The 18,643-nt window shown below is 36.7% G+C and overlaps 2 protein-coding genes and 1 long non-coding RNA gene across 3 annotated transcripts; 1 reads left to right on the forward strand and 2 right to left on the reverse strand.

Annotated features, from left to right (window-relative positions):
* Positions 1 to 223: 223 nt before the first annotated feature.
* Positions 224 to 7,040, reverse strand: gpr171 (G protein-coupled receptor 171). Its single transcript, XM_051129359.1, has 2 exons — positions 6,826 to 7,040; positions 224 to 1,805 (listed from the first exon to the last, which is right to left on the reverse strand). The coding sequence occupies exon 2, from the start codon at positions 1,498 to 1,500 to the stop codon at positions 529 to 531; it is 972 nt and encodes a 323-aa protein (XP_050985316.1). The 5' UTR covers positions 1,501 to 1,805; positions 6,826 to 7,040; the 3' UTR covers positions 224 to 528.
* Positions 7,041 to 7,928: 888 nt separating this feature from the next.
* LOC127177211 (P2Y purinoceptor 14-like) lies at positions 7,929 to 17,582 on the reverse strand. The gene is made up of 3 exons (XM_051129354.1): positions 17,504 to 17,582; positions 9,749 to 10,170; positions 7,929 to 9,122 (listed from the first exon to the last, which is right to left on the reverse strand). Exons 2-3 carry the CDS (start codon positions 10,168 to 10,170, stop codon positions 8,426 to 8,428), a joined length of 1,119 nt encoding a protein of 372 aa, XP_050985311.1. The 5' UTR covers positions 17,504 to 17,582; the 3' UTR covers positions 7,929 to 8,425.
* Positions 13,058 to 13,898, forward strand: LOC127177226 (uncharacterized). The gene is made up of 2 exons (XR_007829202.1): positions 13,058 to 13,182; positions 13,392 to 13,898. It is a non-coding gene; the product is annotated as an uncharacterized LOC127177226 (long non-coding RNA).
* Positions 17,583 to 18,643: the final 1,061 nt, after the last annotated feature.

Consider the following 18,643-nt stretch of genomic DNA (forward strand, 5'->3'; position numbering starts at 1 on the left):
CATCATAGGCATGACTCACGTACGTCTTTCTTTCAGTCATTTCTGGGGAAAAAAAAAAAACATAACCTACAATGCACCTAAAAAGGTCATTGATGAAAAAGAGCTAAAAAAAGACTTAAGAGAAATAAAACATTAAAATTTTCTTTTTAAGTAGTTAGAAGAGTAAAATGAAAACATCTCTTTATAATCAACTGTTATTTGAGAAACATTTATTATGAATTTGGGATATGGAATACAATTTACACATAATTTCCTCCTAAATTATCAATAAATAAAGCTAAAAACATTAAATTTCATGCTTGAGGTGTGGTTGTCCTTTAGATGATGGAAGTTCAAGTTCTTGGTATTTTTTAAATTCCAAATATAAGTACAATTAAACACATCTAAGCAAGAATCATTGTGCAGTCTAGCTTCTGTAGATTTGGTCATTTTATGTTTACATTTATGCATATTTTGCCCCAAAGTTTTTATGAACTATTAAAGCAACTTTTTCAACTGATATCTTGGGATGTTTTGGTACTTGGTCCATCACTCTCCTCCAGTTGTGTTTTCATTCTGTGTCTGTGTTCGGATGCTGCCTCTCTTTGAGAAGGCCTTCGTGATCTGATGCCTGAATGCACGGCAGATGACAAAGTATAGCACTGGGTCAAAGCACAGGTGCAGGATGGCGAGAAGCAGAGTCGACTCTTTAGCCAGAAAGAGATTCTTCCTCAGTGTGCATTTGGTGATGACCTCTATCTGTGTAAAAGTGTACGGCATACGCACAGCGTGGTACGGCACGAAGCACACCACGTATGCTAAGGTCACCAGTGCGATGTTAATGAAGGCATGTTGGGCACTAGCCTGTTCCTCGGGGGCAGATTCACGCCGACCCCAAAGCCGCTTCAGGACCAGGCCGTTGGACAACAGCACCGCTACCGAGGAGTTCAAGAAGATGGCCATGCCCAGAAACGCAGACAATGCGTGCCAGTGCTTGCCCAAATCATCTTTCAAGTCCGAACATGTAAGGCCAACTTTATCTTCAATGTTTTCTTTGATAGGGATGGCCATGTTGGGCACGTTGATGAAGAGCACGAGGAACCAGACCACCGAGGACATCAGCACCGCAAAACCCACATCCTGTAGTCGCAGCAGTTTGGAGCTGCGTGTGATCTGGAGGTAGCGCTGCACGCTAACAAAAGCTAGAAAGATGATAGATGCGTACATGTTAATGTAGATGAGTGGCGCACTCACTTGGCAGTGAAAGATAGTCAAACCCTTAGAATCGTTGCCCAGATCTTTGGCAATCTTGACAGGTAATGCCAACATGAGGAGGAAATCGGAGGTCAGAAGGTTGATGAGGTAAACATTAATGCATTTTTTAGCACTTCGGCTGGTTATGAATGCCCACAGCGCCACCAGGCTGGTAGCCATTCCGATCAGGAAGATGAGGATGTAGACTGTGGCAAAGGGCACCATGTTGTCATTGACCACACAGATACTGGCATTTGTGCTCCCCATTTTTAGATCCTTGGATCTGGACTGAGTCTAAATTAGGCCTAAATAGATCAAATCGAGGCTGTCGAAGTACTTTTTAGTTCTTCTTTTCTTCACGTGACTACCTTTTAGCTCCTGTCAGACCACCGAGAATAATCGAAGCTCATCTGAACACAGTTCTTCCTTTCACTTCACCAGAAAGTTTAAGGTATCAGAGGAGGAAGTGGTAAATCCCCCGTTTAGGCGTGCTAAAGCATTTTCCTGTTTGCTCGCACAAGGATGTGATGTCACATCTACCAGCATCAAATAGAAAATTTTATGTAGCAATCCTGGAAAGAGACAGAAAGAAAACATATAAGTGTTTTGACCTCCTTTTCCTCTTTCAGTTATGTTTTACAATAAAATATGGACTGTTTATATGAATATATGAACATGCTGAAGCCCGTCTAGACGTTGTGATAACAATGTTCATTAAGGCAACTGCAATCAAAGCATCAGTTCACTTATATAAAATCAAAATAAGCATATTTATATTTCTTGATCATTTTTCTGGATCACAGCAGCTTTATAATGAGGTTCTATTTATTAACGTTGGTTAATTACATTAGTACCATAATAATTACAAATTGCATACACTCAAAAAAGTCAACTAGCCACTTACTTGATTCAAATATGTCTGATTAACGAGAATAAAACAAATTTACTTATGTTAAGTGATTCATTCTTGTTATTTGAAACTAAATTAAGAAATAATCAAATGAATTAGATAAGAACTTGTTGATTCAATGAGACTGAGGCACTTCAGATCAACGACTCTCTCTGGTGAGTCACTGCACATGCTCAGAACTGGGGCGGAAACACACGGGTACACACTCAAAAAAATATTTCAGCCTAAACTTAAAGTTTATGTAATTCAATTACATACAAAATTTCCATGCATTTAGATTACATAGTTTTAATTTAAACAAATCAATTAAACTTAATGTGATTCAAATGCATCAGTCTTACGTGAATGAAACAGGTAAAGTTTATGTAATATTTCCCAGTGTTAAACAAACCCTGCTCAGTGTTCATGTGTTTCCACACTACACACTCAAAAAAATATGTTGAATGAACATGATTTAATCGTAGCACCCAATATGCATCTAAACAAATCAATTAAACTTAATGTGATTCAAATGCATCAGTCTTACATGAATGAAACATGTAAAGTTTATGTAACATTTCCCAGTGTTAAACAAACCCTGCTCAGTGTTCATGTGTTTCCACACTACAGAGTGTTCAAGTAGCATTGACACAGTGTTGGAGTTAAGGAGATCATTATGTCACGATTGACCAATAATGATGAACACCTGCTGTTTACAAGCAGAATCACAGAAGGAAAGAGAAACACAAGAATCAGCCACAGCCAAAGATAAAATGAACTTAAATAAATGAAGACATTAAATCTCTGATTAAACAACTCCACAAAAAACATTACAGTTTGACTTGATTTCAGTCATATATCCACAAATATTATTTGAGAACATCTAAACAGAGGTTTTTTTATTAAAAAAAAAAAAAAAAAAAAAAAAAAAAAAAAAGTTATTTAACCTCACCATCATTGCAATCAGGGTTTACTTTAGTTATACTCTTGACCTTTTATTTTTTTTTTGGGCTGCTGTAATAATGTGTATGAAGCACATCTATAACAGCAAATAAAAACAAGAAAAAAAGAAAAAAAAAAAAAGAAAAAAAGTGTGACTAGGTTTTTTTTTGCTATTGGTTGTGTAATCATTATTACACAATAATGGGTGGCCTGATGCACTGATTTCATGCAGTGGTTCATCTATTAGTTTAATGTTTGCAACAGGCATATGAACTATTATGGATGTTTATCTTATACACTAAACCTTAAAACTACGGCATCACTTTGACACACACAGACATCAAGAATCAGCATTTGAATCTCAACAATGGTGACATTCAACAGCTGCATGCTGGGTACCAGCAGATTATAAAACTCACCCATGACTCCCAGCATGCAGCTGTTGAATGTCACCATTGTTGAGATTCATATGCTGATTCTTGATGTCTGTGTGTGTCAAAGTGATGCCGTAGATTTCAAGGTTTAGTGTATAAGATAAACATCCATAATAGTTCATATGCCTGTTGTAAACATTATGGAAATATACTAACTAGTGATGGGAAGTTCGGATCATTTTACCGACTCAGTCCTTTGAGTCTCGTTCAGCAAAATGAACGAATCTTTTTTCAAGTCATTTCGTTCATTACGTTCATTTTAGCAAAATATAATTAAAATGTTATGTTTTACCTCCCTAACACATCTACTGCTTACACAAACGTTGATCACACTACAAACAAAACAAAACTATAATGCTATAAGAAACAGAAAAGATTCATTCATTGTTTACCTGGGTCTTTAGTCTATGATTCGCTCACCTCGCCTCTTATCTGACAAGTTTTCGGGTTTGAGTTGTTCGTTCATCACGTGACAGCCCAATTAGCTAACCAACAGTCTGAGCCGGAAAGAGAATTGATTAGTTTATCTCTCGAGTCCTCGGGTTTGAGTCGTTCGTTCATCACGTGACATCCCCGTAATGTTAACCTATGCAGCCTGAGCCGGAAAGAGAATTGATTAGTTCATCTCTCGAGTCCTCGGGTTTGAGTCGTTCGTTCATCACGTGACATCCCCGTAATGTTAACCTATGCAGCCTGAGCCGGAAAGAGAATTGATTAGTTCATCTCTCGAGCTTCGGGTTTGAGTCGTTCGTTCATCACGTGACATCCCCGTAATGTTAACCTATGCAGCCTGAGCCGGAAAGAGAATTGATTAGTTCATCTCTCGAGTCCTCGGGTTTGAGTCGTTCGTTCATCACGTGACATCCCCGTAATGTTAACCTATGCAGCCTGAGCCGGAAAGACAATTGATTAGTTCATCTCTCGAGTCCTCGGGTTTGAGTCGTTCGTTCATCACGTGACATCCCCGTAATGTTAACCTATGCAGCCTGAGCCGGAAAGAGAATTGATTAGTTCATCTCTCGAGTCCTCGGGTTTGAGTCGTTCGTTCATCACGTGACATCCCCGTAATGTTAACCTATGCAGCCTGAGCCGGAAAGAGAATTCATTAGTTCATCTCTCGAGTCCTCGGGATTGAGTCGTTCGTTCATCACGTGACATCCCCGTAATGTTAACCTATGCAGCCTGAGCCGGAAAGAGAATTGATTAGTTCATCTTTTGAGTCTTCGGGTTTGAGTCGTTCGTTCATCACGTGACAGCCCCATAAGGTGAACGAACGACTCTAAAACAGGTGAACTAATTCCAGTACAGAACCTAATAGGATGTTGCGCATGCGCGACTGAACGAATCACTCCCCGAGGCGACTCGTTCGTCCCGAGTCACATTAAAGATTCGTTCAAAATGAACGAATCGTTCAAGAACGACCCATCACTAATACTAACCACTGCATGAGATCAGTGCATCAGACCACTGGATGATAATGATTTAACAAACAATAAAAATTAACCAAAAACACCTAATCAGACTTCTTCTTGGTTTTTCATTTTGCTGTAATAGATGTGTTTCATACACATAATTACAACAGCCCAACTAAAGTAAACCCTGATCGCCATGATGGTGAGGTCAATTGAAATTTTAAAATAAATAAATAAATAAAATAAATAAAATTCTCAAAGAATATTTGTGGATATATGACAGAAATCAAGTCAAACTGTAATGTTTTTTGTGGAGTTGTTTAATCAGAGATTTAATGTCTTCATTTATTTAAGTTCATTTTATCTTCGGCTGTGGCTGATTCTTGTGTTTCTCTTTCCTTCTGTGATTCTGCTTGTAAACAGCAGGTGTTCATCATTATTGGTCAATCATGACATAATGATCTCCTTAACTCCAACACTGTGTCAATGCTACTTGAACACTCTGTAGTGTGGCTGAAATGTACCCGTGTGTTTCCGCCCCAGTTCTGAGCATGTGCAGTGACTCACCAGAGAGAGTCGTTGATCTGAAGTGCCTCAGTCTCATTGAATCAACAAGTTCTTATCTAATTCATTTGATTATTTCTTAATTTAGTTTCAAATAACAAGAATGAATCACTTAACATAAGTAAACTTGTTTTATTCTTGTTAATCAGACATATTTGAATCAAGTAAGTGACTAGTTGACTTTTTTGAGTGTAGAACTAAAAAAACTTGATGAATAACTAATGTTTGAAGAATAAATACTGTAGGCCTAACTGACGCATTCCTAATTGTTTACTAATGTTAGTAATGCATCAACTAATGGGTCCTTAAAAGTGTAAAGTGTTACCTATAATTTTAGACCACCTGGCAGTCAGCTTGAGTAATCAAGTAAACCATCTTGTCCTCAGTGTCATTAAAAGCAATGTTTGGTTCCTCATGTTCTTTCATTTCATTAAATGTTCATCACCATTTTGAGGTCAAATTCATCAGTAGTATCAAATAAAACAGTAGCAAATAAAATCCTGCTCCTGTTACATCTGCTCCCACACTAATAATACAGACAGTAAGTGAGAGTTCCTAAAGTGTGTAGTTTTTTTTAACAGTTTAGCAGGGTTTTGTGGTAATAAAAGCCTTAATTTTATACTTTTCAGTTGATATAAATACTACATCAATATCATCAATATTCTTTGAACTGCATTTTTGTGCAACACCTGACTCGAAGACACCCCGGAAGAGCTTTTGCCTTGGGTAGCTAAAGCCTATTGCTGTCGAAGTGCTTTCTTTGTTTTGTTCTTCAAGTCACTAAATGCAACATTACCATTTCAGGACAAAAATGGAAATTAAAAACATAACTATATATATTTTTCAAAGAAATCCACAAATGCAGTCAGTGGACTCCAAACAGATGTCTTTTCCTCAACACTCATCATTTAATCTTGAATTTATGCTGGATTATGAAGGGTAGACAGTTCATGTATTTAAGTTATGATAGCATATTCTACAAATGGTGATAAGAATAACCTTGAATATGCTCTTTAGGGAAGCGAGTCAGACTGTGGTCATCTAATGTGCTGAAAAAGGAAACTCATCTGCATCCATGGGTAATAAACTACAGGGAACTTGGGAAGATGTCTTTTTATTTATTCATTTTAATTAAACTGCTCTACTTTACTTCTTAACAAATTCAGCTATCGCTGATTGCTCATTAATATAACGCACATCATTTGTCATTTCCCACACCTTTTTTGATTACACATTGAGGACATCAAAAATCAGTCTTTAAATTAACAATAGACTAACTATCAGATGCATAAAATCTCACGAAGAAACAGACGCATGTTGCCTTATATCAGAATTAGATGTTGAAACTTACCGCATGACCAGACTGACTTTTGCAGACATCAGATCAGACGCTGAAGTAGTTAATGCAGTTCCGCTCTCTGGCTGTATATTGTTCTGGCTGAATGATCCAAACAGCTACTGAGATACTTCTTCGGAGAGTTTCTTTACTGGTTCAACTATATTACAAATCCAGTTTCCGTTTTGTTCTTAGGGTTTGGTTTTAATTATATCAGCCAATGGAGGAAAGCATTTACCACACCTACACTGTAGTGCAATGACGCAGCGGAAACATGAACTTTCCTGATTCTGTGTCTGTAGACAACCACAAACCACTAGTCTATGGTTCTAGTTTGCATGCGTTCTCTGTGCTGCAAGTTCCTGGTTTAAAAAACAGCAGGTTGGTTTTGACTTTCCATTCAATGCGTTAAGCATAACAGTTGTACTGTTAGTTTCATTTAACGGCGACAGGTTTACTATTTTAAGAGAAAATATTTCAAGGTTCAATACTTCCTTTAAAAAGGGCAAGAGACATCATTTCAAAGTGTTTTACACCATAATTAACCAGTGTTTTTGACAATTTACCAGCAAGTCTTCATTGTTTACAAAAAAAAAAAAAAAAAAAAAAAAATGCACAATTCCTTTTTAAAATAAAATAGCAATGAAGCATTAAACTAGACAACAATAAAATATACTTTTAAGTTAAAAAAGGACAACTTTAATTTTTTATGTGCTTTTTTTAATGCTGTATTTTTACACATAAGTCCAAAAATCATACCTTTCTTTCATATCACTTTTTTTTATTATTTATTTATTTATTTATTTTATTTTTAGATATCTCTAATGCTCACCATGGCTGCAATTATTTAATCAGTGAATAATACTATTAAGTAACAGTAGTATTAAGTATATAGAATATGCATGAATACAAATATACAAAATACAATTTTTTAATATAATTTATTTCTGTGATGACAAAGCTGAATTTTCAGCATCATTACTCCAGTGTCACAGTCTTGAGTGTCACATGATCCTTCAGAAATCATTCTAACATGCTGATTTGCTGCTTAAGAAACATTTTTTCTATTATCAGTGTTCTATAAACCGTGACATTATTTTTTATGATGCTTTGGTTAAAAAAACAAAAAAAAAAAAAAAAAAAAAAACAATAGAAAAACAGCAGTTATTTGAAAGAAATATTTTTGTTTGTTAACATGTTTTTTTAAAAGACAAACTTTTGAACAGTAATGTATACACACAGTATTAGGATATATATATATATATATATATTAACAATTTTTAATTAAACATTTATTCATTATATTGCACTGTAACTTATGAAAATCAAGCATATCTGCAAATCCACTTTCCACATTTTTGGTGGTCAGGTAGAAAAAGACATCTACAGTCCTAGAGTCTCAAGATAAAATCTAGACTCTCAAGATAAAATGTCAGTTTGAATTTTCAAAATGAATTTCTTGCAACAATCACTATTAGATCATCTTCACACTGTAATCAAGTGAAACTAAAAGTAAAATGCTGCATGAGAAAAAAATTTACTATAATGCGTTCGATTTAATGAGCCTTCATCTGCATTGCAAAGTGTGTCTTGTGGTTAGTAGGACAAAGTTGTGTTAAATGACACTTTCACGTCGTAACGTGGATATCTTTGTCTCAATGTAGCTCATCATGTTGCTCATTCGTCTTTGCTGGCTTTTATCGTCACTGTCTCTCATCGAATCTGACATTTTCTTGAAGCCCAGCTGGGCTCTGAAGGCCTTACAGAAGATAAAATATATAAGTGGATCCAAACAGGCATTTAGCACTGATAGCAGGATCGTCAGCTCCTTCAGGACGTAGAATGCCTGCGCTGTGCAGAGTTTTGTCTGAGGTTTGATGAATGCATAAGGCAGCCTAACCAAATGGTAGGGCACAAAGCACACACAAAAAACCACCACCAGTACCAACATATTACGCTTTGATTTCTTGAATTTCTGGCTTCTGGATGTGGTCTGTGTGGACAACTGAGCTTGTCTAATCTTTTGCAAAGTCCCCCAGTACAACGCAATCAGAGACACCAGCACAAAGGTGAAGAGAATCATAGACACACTGTGAGTGATTTTGTAGACCAAACTGAGCTGGGGACTGTGTAAGGCCTCGCAGCCACTTTTCTCAGGCTTATGAACGTGACCCCAAGAGGTCAGGAGAAAAAGGAGCAAGTATACAGAAGACATGGCTAACAGGGAAAGCCACGCTCCTATGGAAATGTGTCGAGCGGTACGAACCGTCTGCAGAGCATGAGTCTCCAGTGGCCGGACAATCTTCAGGTACCTGAGATGATAGAACATATTCAAAATGCTGTTAAAATCAATTTACGCTATGCACTGTAAGATTAATGTACAGTAAATCACATCACATATATCAGGTGAGAGTAAAAGATTCATAAAATGTCACAATTACAATAATTACTTATTCAAAAATGAACGCTCTGCTGCTTCCGTCATCTTGCGTATCAGTGGCAGATGTTAAAAGCTCACCAGAAGGCTAATTTGCACTGGTTCTCTAGAAATTGTTTCTGTGGGTTTTATAATGGTATTTTTCAGTTCATGAGTAAAACAAGGTCTGTGGTGAACATAACTTGACGATACTCAGATATTTTGCATGTAGTGCATGTAATTTACGTTGTAGAATTACACTCGAACACTTCTGGCTTCACCACCGGATGATAATTCAGAATGCAATGAGCAATCCAGTCATTATATAGATCAGTAGTAACTATCGTCAATTATTCCTTACTTATGTGGCAAGTAGCTGTTATGGGTGGGCTTTGCATTGGGGTCCTGATAAGGTTGTCAAAATTTGTGATAACAACCAGCCAGATGTACATTACAAATCCAAAAAAAAAAAAAAAAAAAAAAAAAAAAAAAAACACATTTCTTGTAAAATGAGTTGCATACCTGTTTGCTGCAATAAAGTCCATGAAGAGAATGCTTGCATACATGTTTATATAGAATGCCGATGCACCGAAGCTGCAGTAAATATTGCGCATTATATCTGAACTGTTGGCATAGTTAGCAATGCGCAAAGGCAAACAAAGGCAAAGGAAGAAGTCAGCTGCGGCGAGGTTCTTCATGTAGACCGTGACACTGGACTGGATGCGCTGATTAGTGCAGAAATAAACCCGCATTGTGATGCAGTTAAGCACCAGACTGACGAGAAACACTAGTGAGTATGCAAATATGAAAGCAGGGTGAGAGGGGATCTTTGAAAATTCACAGGAAGCATTTATTTCTGTGCCAGTTGTATTTGCTGTGATGTCATCCAGGGCAGTGGTTAGTGGTGCTGCAGTTCGAAGAATTTGTGAAACTGCTGACTCCATCTATAAATGCACAAGAGAGACAAGGTTGGTTGGAGTCATTGTACGTTATAAAGAAGTTTGATCACACTTCAGTGCAATATTTTGAGAAGGTACGTTTATGGACATACTGCCCTTTTCACATTCTGTTTTTCATCTGGTAAAAAGCAGGTCATATGGGTATTCCAAGAATATCTTTTTTGCAGTTTGTAACGTAGCTATCCTTCAATGTAATTAGTCTGCAAAGCTGTTAATCAAAAAAGTGCATTATGCATAAAGATATCATCTCTCAAAAGAAAGAGTCAACTCAAAATCGCCTTAGCGAGTCGTCATATTTTCGAATCTTCTGCCTGTTCTCGATCTACATCACTGAGTACCACATTTGCACAATCCCCACCTGCTTGCACAATACAAACACTCTGACCTGCCCACAAACACTTCTGCTGGTTGGTGTGTTTACATAATGTTGAGAAGACACTGTGAAAGCAAGTTTGTTTTGTTTCATTGCTGAAAGATGATGTGAAGAATCAGTGGTTGAAATCCGAAATCCCCCCCCCCCATCCCATACGGTACCATAGCAATACAATTCAAACCTTTTGTTGTGCTCGTCATTTTCCTGAGAACTGCTTCTCTAATCCTCGAGAGTTAAATGCCAGATTCACTAAATGCTTGTTAAAGAAAGATACGTGCGTATCTTCTTTATTTGGACCAACAAACGTCTTCGAACCACAACCTGTAAGTACAACTGATACGTTATGTGTACATTTTCAAGTGAGTGCTCAAAATATCCCCCTTTTTTTGCACTAACCCTGTTGAAACCAGCATGGCTGCTGGTTCGAGCTGGTTTAAGCTAGTCATGTGCTGGTCCTAAGCAAATTAAAAGTATAAAAAATATATATTTTTTCATGAAAATAACCAATCGTTACACTAGATAAGACCTTTCTTTCTCAGGTGGGATTGTTTACATCCGCATTTGGGATTGTTTGAAGTCGCATTTAAACTGCATTTTGGAAGTTCAAAATCGGGGCACCATATAAGTCAATTATATGGAGAAAAATGCTGAAATGTTTTCCTCAAAAAACATATTTTCTTTACGACTGAAGAAAGAAAGACATGAACAAGGGGGTGAGTACATTATATGCGAATCTTTGTTTTGGAAGTGGACTTCTCCTTTAAGACCCTAAAAAATCATATCAACTTGTGGAAAATGGGCATCCGATGACCCCTTTAAGCCAGCTCAAAGCAGCAGCCATTCTTCAAAACATACCTAACCAGCATATGCTGTTTTTCAACAGGGAATATGTGATGCATACCTAGAGCTTTAGGTTTCCAAGTAAACCACGATACTGCAGTCTCGATGAAATAGTTCTGATAATTCACTGTGAACCCACTGTTTCCTAAGAATGTGTTGATTAATGTAGACTGTTGTTTTTTTTAATTACTTTGTTTAATAATAAATAAGGTTAAAACTTAGACGTAGACGTATTTTGGTTTACAAACTGTGTTGTTTCATCAGTTAGTCATGTTAGCACTCAGCTAACATATCCACCATTATTGTTTTATGTGTTTACAGTTTGGCAGCTAAAATGGGCTCGATTTGCTTGCATGTTTTTATGTCATTATTTTAAAAACAGATTGGAGCACTATATTATTGTTTTATGTAAAGGTGCTTGGTAGCGCTTGCTAACTTACTCAAGTACTCCTCTCTGTGCCAATCATAACAGGTTTGGCCAGCTGACCAATCACAGCAGAGTACACTCTAAAAAGTGCTGGGTTATTTCTTTAAACACATTGCTGGGTTAATTGTGCTGGGTCAAAATTCTGGGTTGTTTGAGGTACTGTAAACACACAGTTGGGTTGATCATGCTGGGTCAAATGGACTTTCACCACTGAACATGCGGGTTGGGTTATTTTAACCCAACCGGTTTGTTTATTTTTCCACTTCATCGAACTTTCTGGATTCTTCACTCGTCTCCTCATCAGGCGGTCACGCAATTCGCAGCAAGCAGGATTATACGGTAAGTTAATATGGTTATTTGATTATTTACCTTTATTTTTTAATAAGTTGTGGTTTAAAGCACAGTGATTTCACTGTTTAATGCGATATTTGATGTGTCGCTGTGCGGGGTTAGCGTTTTATTCTGTGAATGATTAACGAACGTTAAGTAGCAGCCTATAGTGAGGTACTTTTTTGCCTCAACAATCGCTTTATCGTTAAATAAAAGTTGTGTGTGTGTGCAAAGTTTTATTTATATACAGTACACATCCTTTTTTTTTATCAGTACTGTCCATTTTTAACGCTTCATGAAGCCAGGCATATGTTAGAAATACGGGGTAAGTTCAGTTACTGTCTGAATACTGTATGGCTTTGTAATGTTTTGTCAGAATTATGTCATTTCGTCCTAAAATTGATCTTTTAAGGGCATATTTTTTCAAGTCAATGTTTGCGACGTGCCGAATCCAACGATAGATCCGTCATTTTTATGTTGTGCATTTTCGCGCTCTTTTTTTCCTCAGGTAGCTGCATTAGCTCCGCTATTCACCTTACTTTAACTCTCGTGGTGTATAAGCAGTGGTGTGGCGCAGGATATACGCAGGTACACGGCTTATGTCCACTTCTTTATCAGTTGGCTTTGCGTGTACCCACTTCTAAATCCCCTCTGTTGCGCATCGAGTAGTGTCCTGCATTAGCCAAAATCATGACAGTCCACATGAATAGCTAATTTGATCGCATGTGCGTATATGCAAATATTGCATAAGCTTGATACCCTGGTTAAAACCTTTGAAGGTAAGTTATATCTTTCAATAACATTCAATAACCATGATTTGTTTTAGAATTTGATCTTTTCATTAAAATAACCTGGTATTATACATAGTTACTTATTTAACCACATTTGTGTTTTTTTTTTTTTTTTTTCAAATTTGATCAGATTTCACAAGACTTCAGGAAGCTACATCCAGAGGCAGACTTTTTATAGACTGGGCTACATTTGCAAGATGGAAAGGTGCATTAAGAGCTGGGTGACATGACTTCAGGTAAAGTATTTCCTATAATATGTCAATCTATACAAAATTTTCATATGAAAGTGTTTCACTGTGTTGTTTTGATTATGAGATAAGTTTCACAATTTGCACTGTATTATTCTTATGGTCTAGACGTTAAAGGGGAGAGTGCTTTCAAAGTCCTGCCCATTCCAGAGGAAGGGTCCACAGAACCACAAGACTAAGTGTCGTATATTTAACAGGTGGGGACCAGCATGGTGGATTTGTGCCTGGGGGATGAGACAACGACATCCCAGACCTTCGCCATTGTTACGGGCTGTGCCACTGAAGCCACTGACTTGTTGCCTGGAAATTTCTCCAGCTTGCAGTATATTATATTGATGGACATAAGTCTTCATGTGTGAATTTTATTTATTTATTTTTTAAAGACCAACTGTTTTTTCTGGCCAATTGTAACATGTTTTAAATTGTCATATGTATTGTCTGGTGGACACTTTGTTTGGCTTAGTTTTAATAGCACAATGTTTGGAATGATTCTCATGTGGTAATCATTCATTTTTGAGTGTTCTGCTGCTGCAATGTTAACAAAGAATGGGAATCTACAGTGCCTAGTTTACGCAGTTTTGTGTTTTAAAGTAACTGATCTACTAAAATTGTTGTTTTATGTGTCTGTGATGGTTGGATAAAATGTTTTACAGCTGCACCCATTTGAAAATTGTTTTAAAAATAAATAAAACTCATTAAATTGATGTTTACAGTTGCATTTTTTTGTGATTTTCTAACTGTATTACAGAAAAGCAATAATAATTTTACATTCTTCTGTGATTATTTATTATTATTGGTAAATATAAAGGTAGCAAGGCAATAAGACAAAAAATAACCCAATGATTAGGTTATGTTTAACCCAGCAACACAGTTAACCTGACCCACTGGTTGGGTCAAATAAACAACCCAGCATTCTGGGTCAAATGGTTAAACCCAGCACTTGGGTCAAAACAACCCAACGCGTGTTCTGTCCCATAGTTACCTAGCGGCTGGGTTAAGGTTGGGTTATTTTTTAACCCAGCACTTTTTAGAGTGTAGGCTTATGGAATGGAGGGGTTTACAGATATTATACTCAGAACTGATTTGAACGAACCATTTCAAAATCATTGACTGTATAAATGTATATTCTTGAGAAAATGCCATGTTTTCTGACCTTAGATACATTTAAATTTGTTTTTTTGCCACTCCAACAAAATATTAGAAAAAACCTTTTGACGTGCTTTTTAAATACAGTAGTAGGGAAGTATGTGATTTTAAATGCAGCCATTCATATAAGATTGTTGTGCAAAAACCTCCTTGCAACATTCTGACAACATGAGTTTATGGTTACAAAAATAGAAGCAATTCCTAGAATGTTAGAATGGTAGAAGCCCCTATTTATAATACATTATAATGGTATTTCTAAGGCATTATAATGAATGCGTAATGCATTATAAAAAAAAAAAAAAAACCTTATAATATGTTATATCATCTCATGAATAATCATAACAACAATTATAATACATTATAATACTTGAGTATTTGAGGTTATAACTTTTAAAGGGGTCATCGGATGCCCATTTTCCACAAGTTGATATGATTCTTTAGGGTCTTTATGAAAAGTCTCTAATATACTTTGATTAAAAATTCTCAATGGTTTTGTAAAACAGCACCCTTTTTACCTTGTCAAAATGACCTCTGCAAAAATCATCTCATTCTAAGGGGTTGTTCCTTTAAATGCAAATGAGCTCTGCTCACCCCGCCCCTCTCTTCTTTCTGTGGAATGACGATCTTGTTTACTTTAGCCGCATTTAGCCGCGTTTAGCCGCTAAACTTCCAAACTACCACGTTATATGGAAAGGCGATCGCAAAGATTCATAAAAAAAACGCTTATACTCACGTCTGCTGTAAGTGAAGCTGGATCACGAATGATTTGTGTGAACATAGACGGATATATGTAGATCGGGAGGCGCATTCCCTTCACAAACAAAGGTAATCCACTGCATCTTCAGCAGCTCAGATGTCGGGAGTAAATGATGACCACTATGTTCATTATTACATCCAGCAACACAACACCTCAATCACTCAATCGGATCAATCAGAGATATTCTTGTCTAACTACATCCCTGCTCCGGCATCAAAACATGGAAAGTTACTGGACTGTTACAGCTGGTCTGAGGTAAGAGCTCATGTCAATCAACTATCATGGGAGCGGCCTCTGTCGGTGTGACGCCACACCGACAGGCATCTGAGAATGGCTCGATTTGAAAAAGGGGATATTATTTTTACAGATTAATTAAAAAACCACTGCATGGATTTTTATCATTATAGGGTAGATTTGTACATACACTGCCAACACACATTAATGTTCAAACAACATGAAAAAGTGAACTTAGCATCCGATGACCCCTTTAAGATTATGATTATTTATAACACACAGTGGACAGCATATAAAATCTACTTATAATCTACTTTTAATAATGGACTATATCATATTACATTTATTTTTTACATTATATTACGTTTTATTTTGATGGTCCCTCTAGTCTATTAAATAAGCAATTTTCCAACTACGTCAACTAACACTCCTTAGAGCAGTGGTTCCCAAGCACGTTCCTGGAGGCCCCCCCAACACTGCATGTTTTCCATGTCTCTTTAATCAAACACACCTGATTCAGATAATCGGCTCATTAGTAGAGACTCCAAGACATGAAATGGGTGTGTCAGACAAAGGAGAGATGCAAAATGTGCAGCGTTGGGGGGCCTCCAGGAACGTGGTTGGGATCCACTCCTTAAGAGTACTAGCAGATTTAGGTTAAAGTTAGGCTAGGTAGCAGGTTCACGTACTTGCAAAGTTACTTATAATCAGTTTGTCTTTTGGGGAACCATCAAAGTACAGTGTTAGCATGTATTTAGCATACTACTACTAATAATAACTGCTAGCTGACATGCAGTACCATCAAAATAATCAAACTGATAATACACGTGTCATATTACACATTCATCTGATCTGATACCTGATCTTATGGCTCTTTGAGAAATATTATTTTCATTATTATTATTATTACTTGTAAGTGGTCTTTGTATGCTTTAAGTAAAGTGACATGCGTAACATGGCAAATGGTGAGACTTATAATACGTAAACTATGAGGAGGTAATCATACTCTTAAAAGCTATAACCACAAATAAGTAAAAATTATAATACATTAAAACTGTTCTTATGAATACTCATGAGATGATACAACATACTATAAGGTTTTTTTAAAAGCATTATGCATTCATTATAATGCCTTAAGAAAACCCTTATAATGTATTATAAATACGGGCTTCATAGAAAGTGTTACCAAAATAACCAAAAGGGAAGCATATGCTGAAAACTAAAAAGCTCTAGTCACACAAGATGTGTTCTTGTTTATCACAGAATGAACCTGAACACGACATTCTCAAGGTGCATTGAACTTCTCTTATTTTGACACTCCCTTATCTCTGTGCAACAAACAGCATGTGAACACTCACCAGCTGTTTTAAAAATAGAGCATATAACAGATGTATCCTGTGCAAGCAACATCTAAGTTGACCACAAGAAAGATATTCGCTTTTCAGTCAGGGATGATTAAACTTAAACTGACCCTATCTGCCCATTTATGTCAGCTGCCGTGCAGGCATTGTTAAGAGGCCAAAAAATATAAAAATTCTAAATGTGACATTTTTCGACCTAAAATGACTAACCAGCATCACAGGGTTATGTCGTTATATCATAACATCTTGCTGCAAAATCAGATCTCTTTCAATCTATTGCAGTGCTGAGAGCTGCATATGACATTCATCAAGTTCAGTGACTGATAATAAGCGTCTCTATAATAAAGGTCAAGTCTGTTCACAGGGGCCACTTTAAGGTGCTCTTTTTTGTGCCACCAATGTGACTGACATACTGATAATGTCACTGCGTCGATACTGACACTAACATTTTTTACATATAATGCCAAGAATTCAGCAATTGTAACTAAATGTATTATTAATCTATTACTCAGACCATTGCCCGTTTAGAACAAAATAATCACAAAATGCTCTATGAAGCCTCTATGAAGTCATTTCTTGGCAATTACACATATATTCAAAACTTCAGGAAGTTGCTTTTTAATTCTTAAGTGCACTGACAGTTAAATAGCTTAAAGACATTAAAAAATGCATTAATTAATTAACAAGATGCAATTAAGTACAATTACCAACATTTCCCTCAGACTGACCCAACAATGTTTATGCTAGAACCTTAATTGCAATTAACAAAAAAGCTAAAAGTAATTTAATTAGCTAAACACATTTAACTTACTTGGAATCCTCACTTGTAGCTGTCCACTGAGCTTTGATCTAGAGTTGGTGTTTTTCATTTACTTCCTTTTGTAACATGTAAAGAGGAAATTGGGTTTTGTATGTACCTCTCTCTCTCTCTCTCTCTCTCTCTCTCTCTCTCTCTCTCCTGTGTGTGTGTGTTTGTGTCAGTGTATGTGTATGATAAGTATGAAACAAAAATGCAAACACAGGTGGTTGAGGTGTGAGGCAGCCGGATGATTTTGTGGTGACACATGACAGACATTGACGTTATAAATTACACGAACAGTTGTGGGACTAAACTGGAGCTGTAATAATATTTTTAGCTTTTATTTTTTAGTCATTTGCAAGTCAAAGTTGTTTGGTTCCCATTTCCTTTTCTCAGACACAAAACAAAATGTAGGTTATGTGTATTGTACTTGAAAAGTACTTTTTAAAAAAAAATGTTGGTGGGGTTTACTTTGGAGGGGATTGCTTTCTGAGGTTTATTTCCAAAATTAATCAATGATTTGCTTTATGAGTCATCAGTTTAGTTGATGCAGGTGGAACACTCGGTTCCCACTATGCAAATAACTTGCTGTAGCTGTGGGGCATCCTGAATAATTAGCTAGTGTCAATGTCTCAGCCTAACAAAGCACCTTTCACTGGGTAATGTTCAGTAAAATGGTAAGAACCCGCTAAGTTCCTGTCACTTCCAACGTGTTTGCAACCTGAGACTATCCACTTCTGAGACTAGTGTGAGTGAAGCTGCTTAGTGGTGTAACTGCTGACTATAAATAATTGTGCTGATTTGTCGACATCTAGTGGAGTCTCTTTGAAACTACATTCATTCAACTGATTTTAAAGGGATAGTTCGCCTATTTAAGACATGAAGTTGTATGCAATCCTTACCAGCACTATAGTGTATACACACTGACCCACTCTGTGATCACCTCCCTGGTCAGAGTTCTGGCCGCTGGAAGTTTTTCAAGAAAGTAGTCCCGGTTAGTTTCCGGGGCCTCAAAACTGTGTGTTTTTACGTGAAAAAATTATATGCGTTTCAAAGCTTGATTAATTTACATCACAAAAAACACTCCAGACAAAATTCATACCTCAGTTTTAATCGGCACTATGTTCTTTCCATTACCGTCAATCCGCACTG

Source organism: Labeo rohita, chromosome 15 (genome assembly GCF_022985175.1).
Source record: "Labeo rohita strain BAU-BD-2019 chromosome 15, IGBB_LRoh.1.0, whole genome shotgun sequence".
NCBI classification, from domain to species: Eukaryota; Metazoa; Chordata; class Actinopteri; order Cypriniformes; family Cyprinidae; genus Labeo; species Labeo rohita.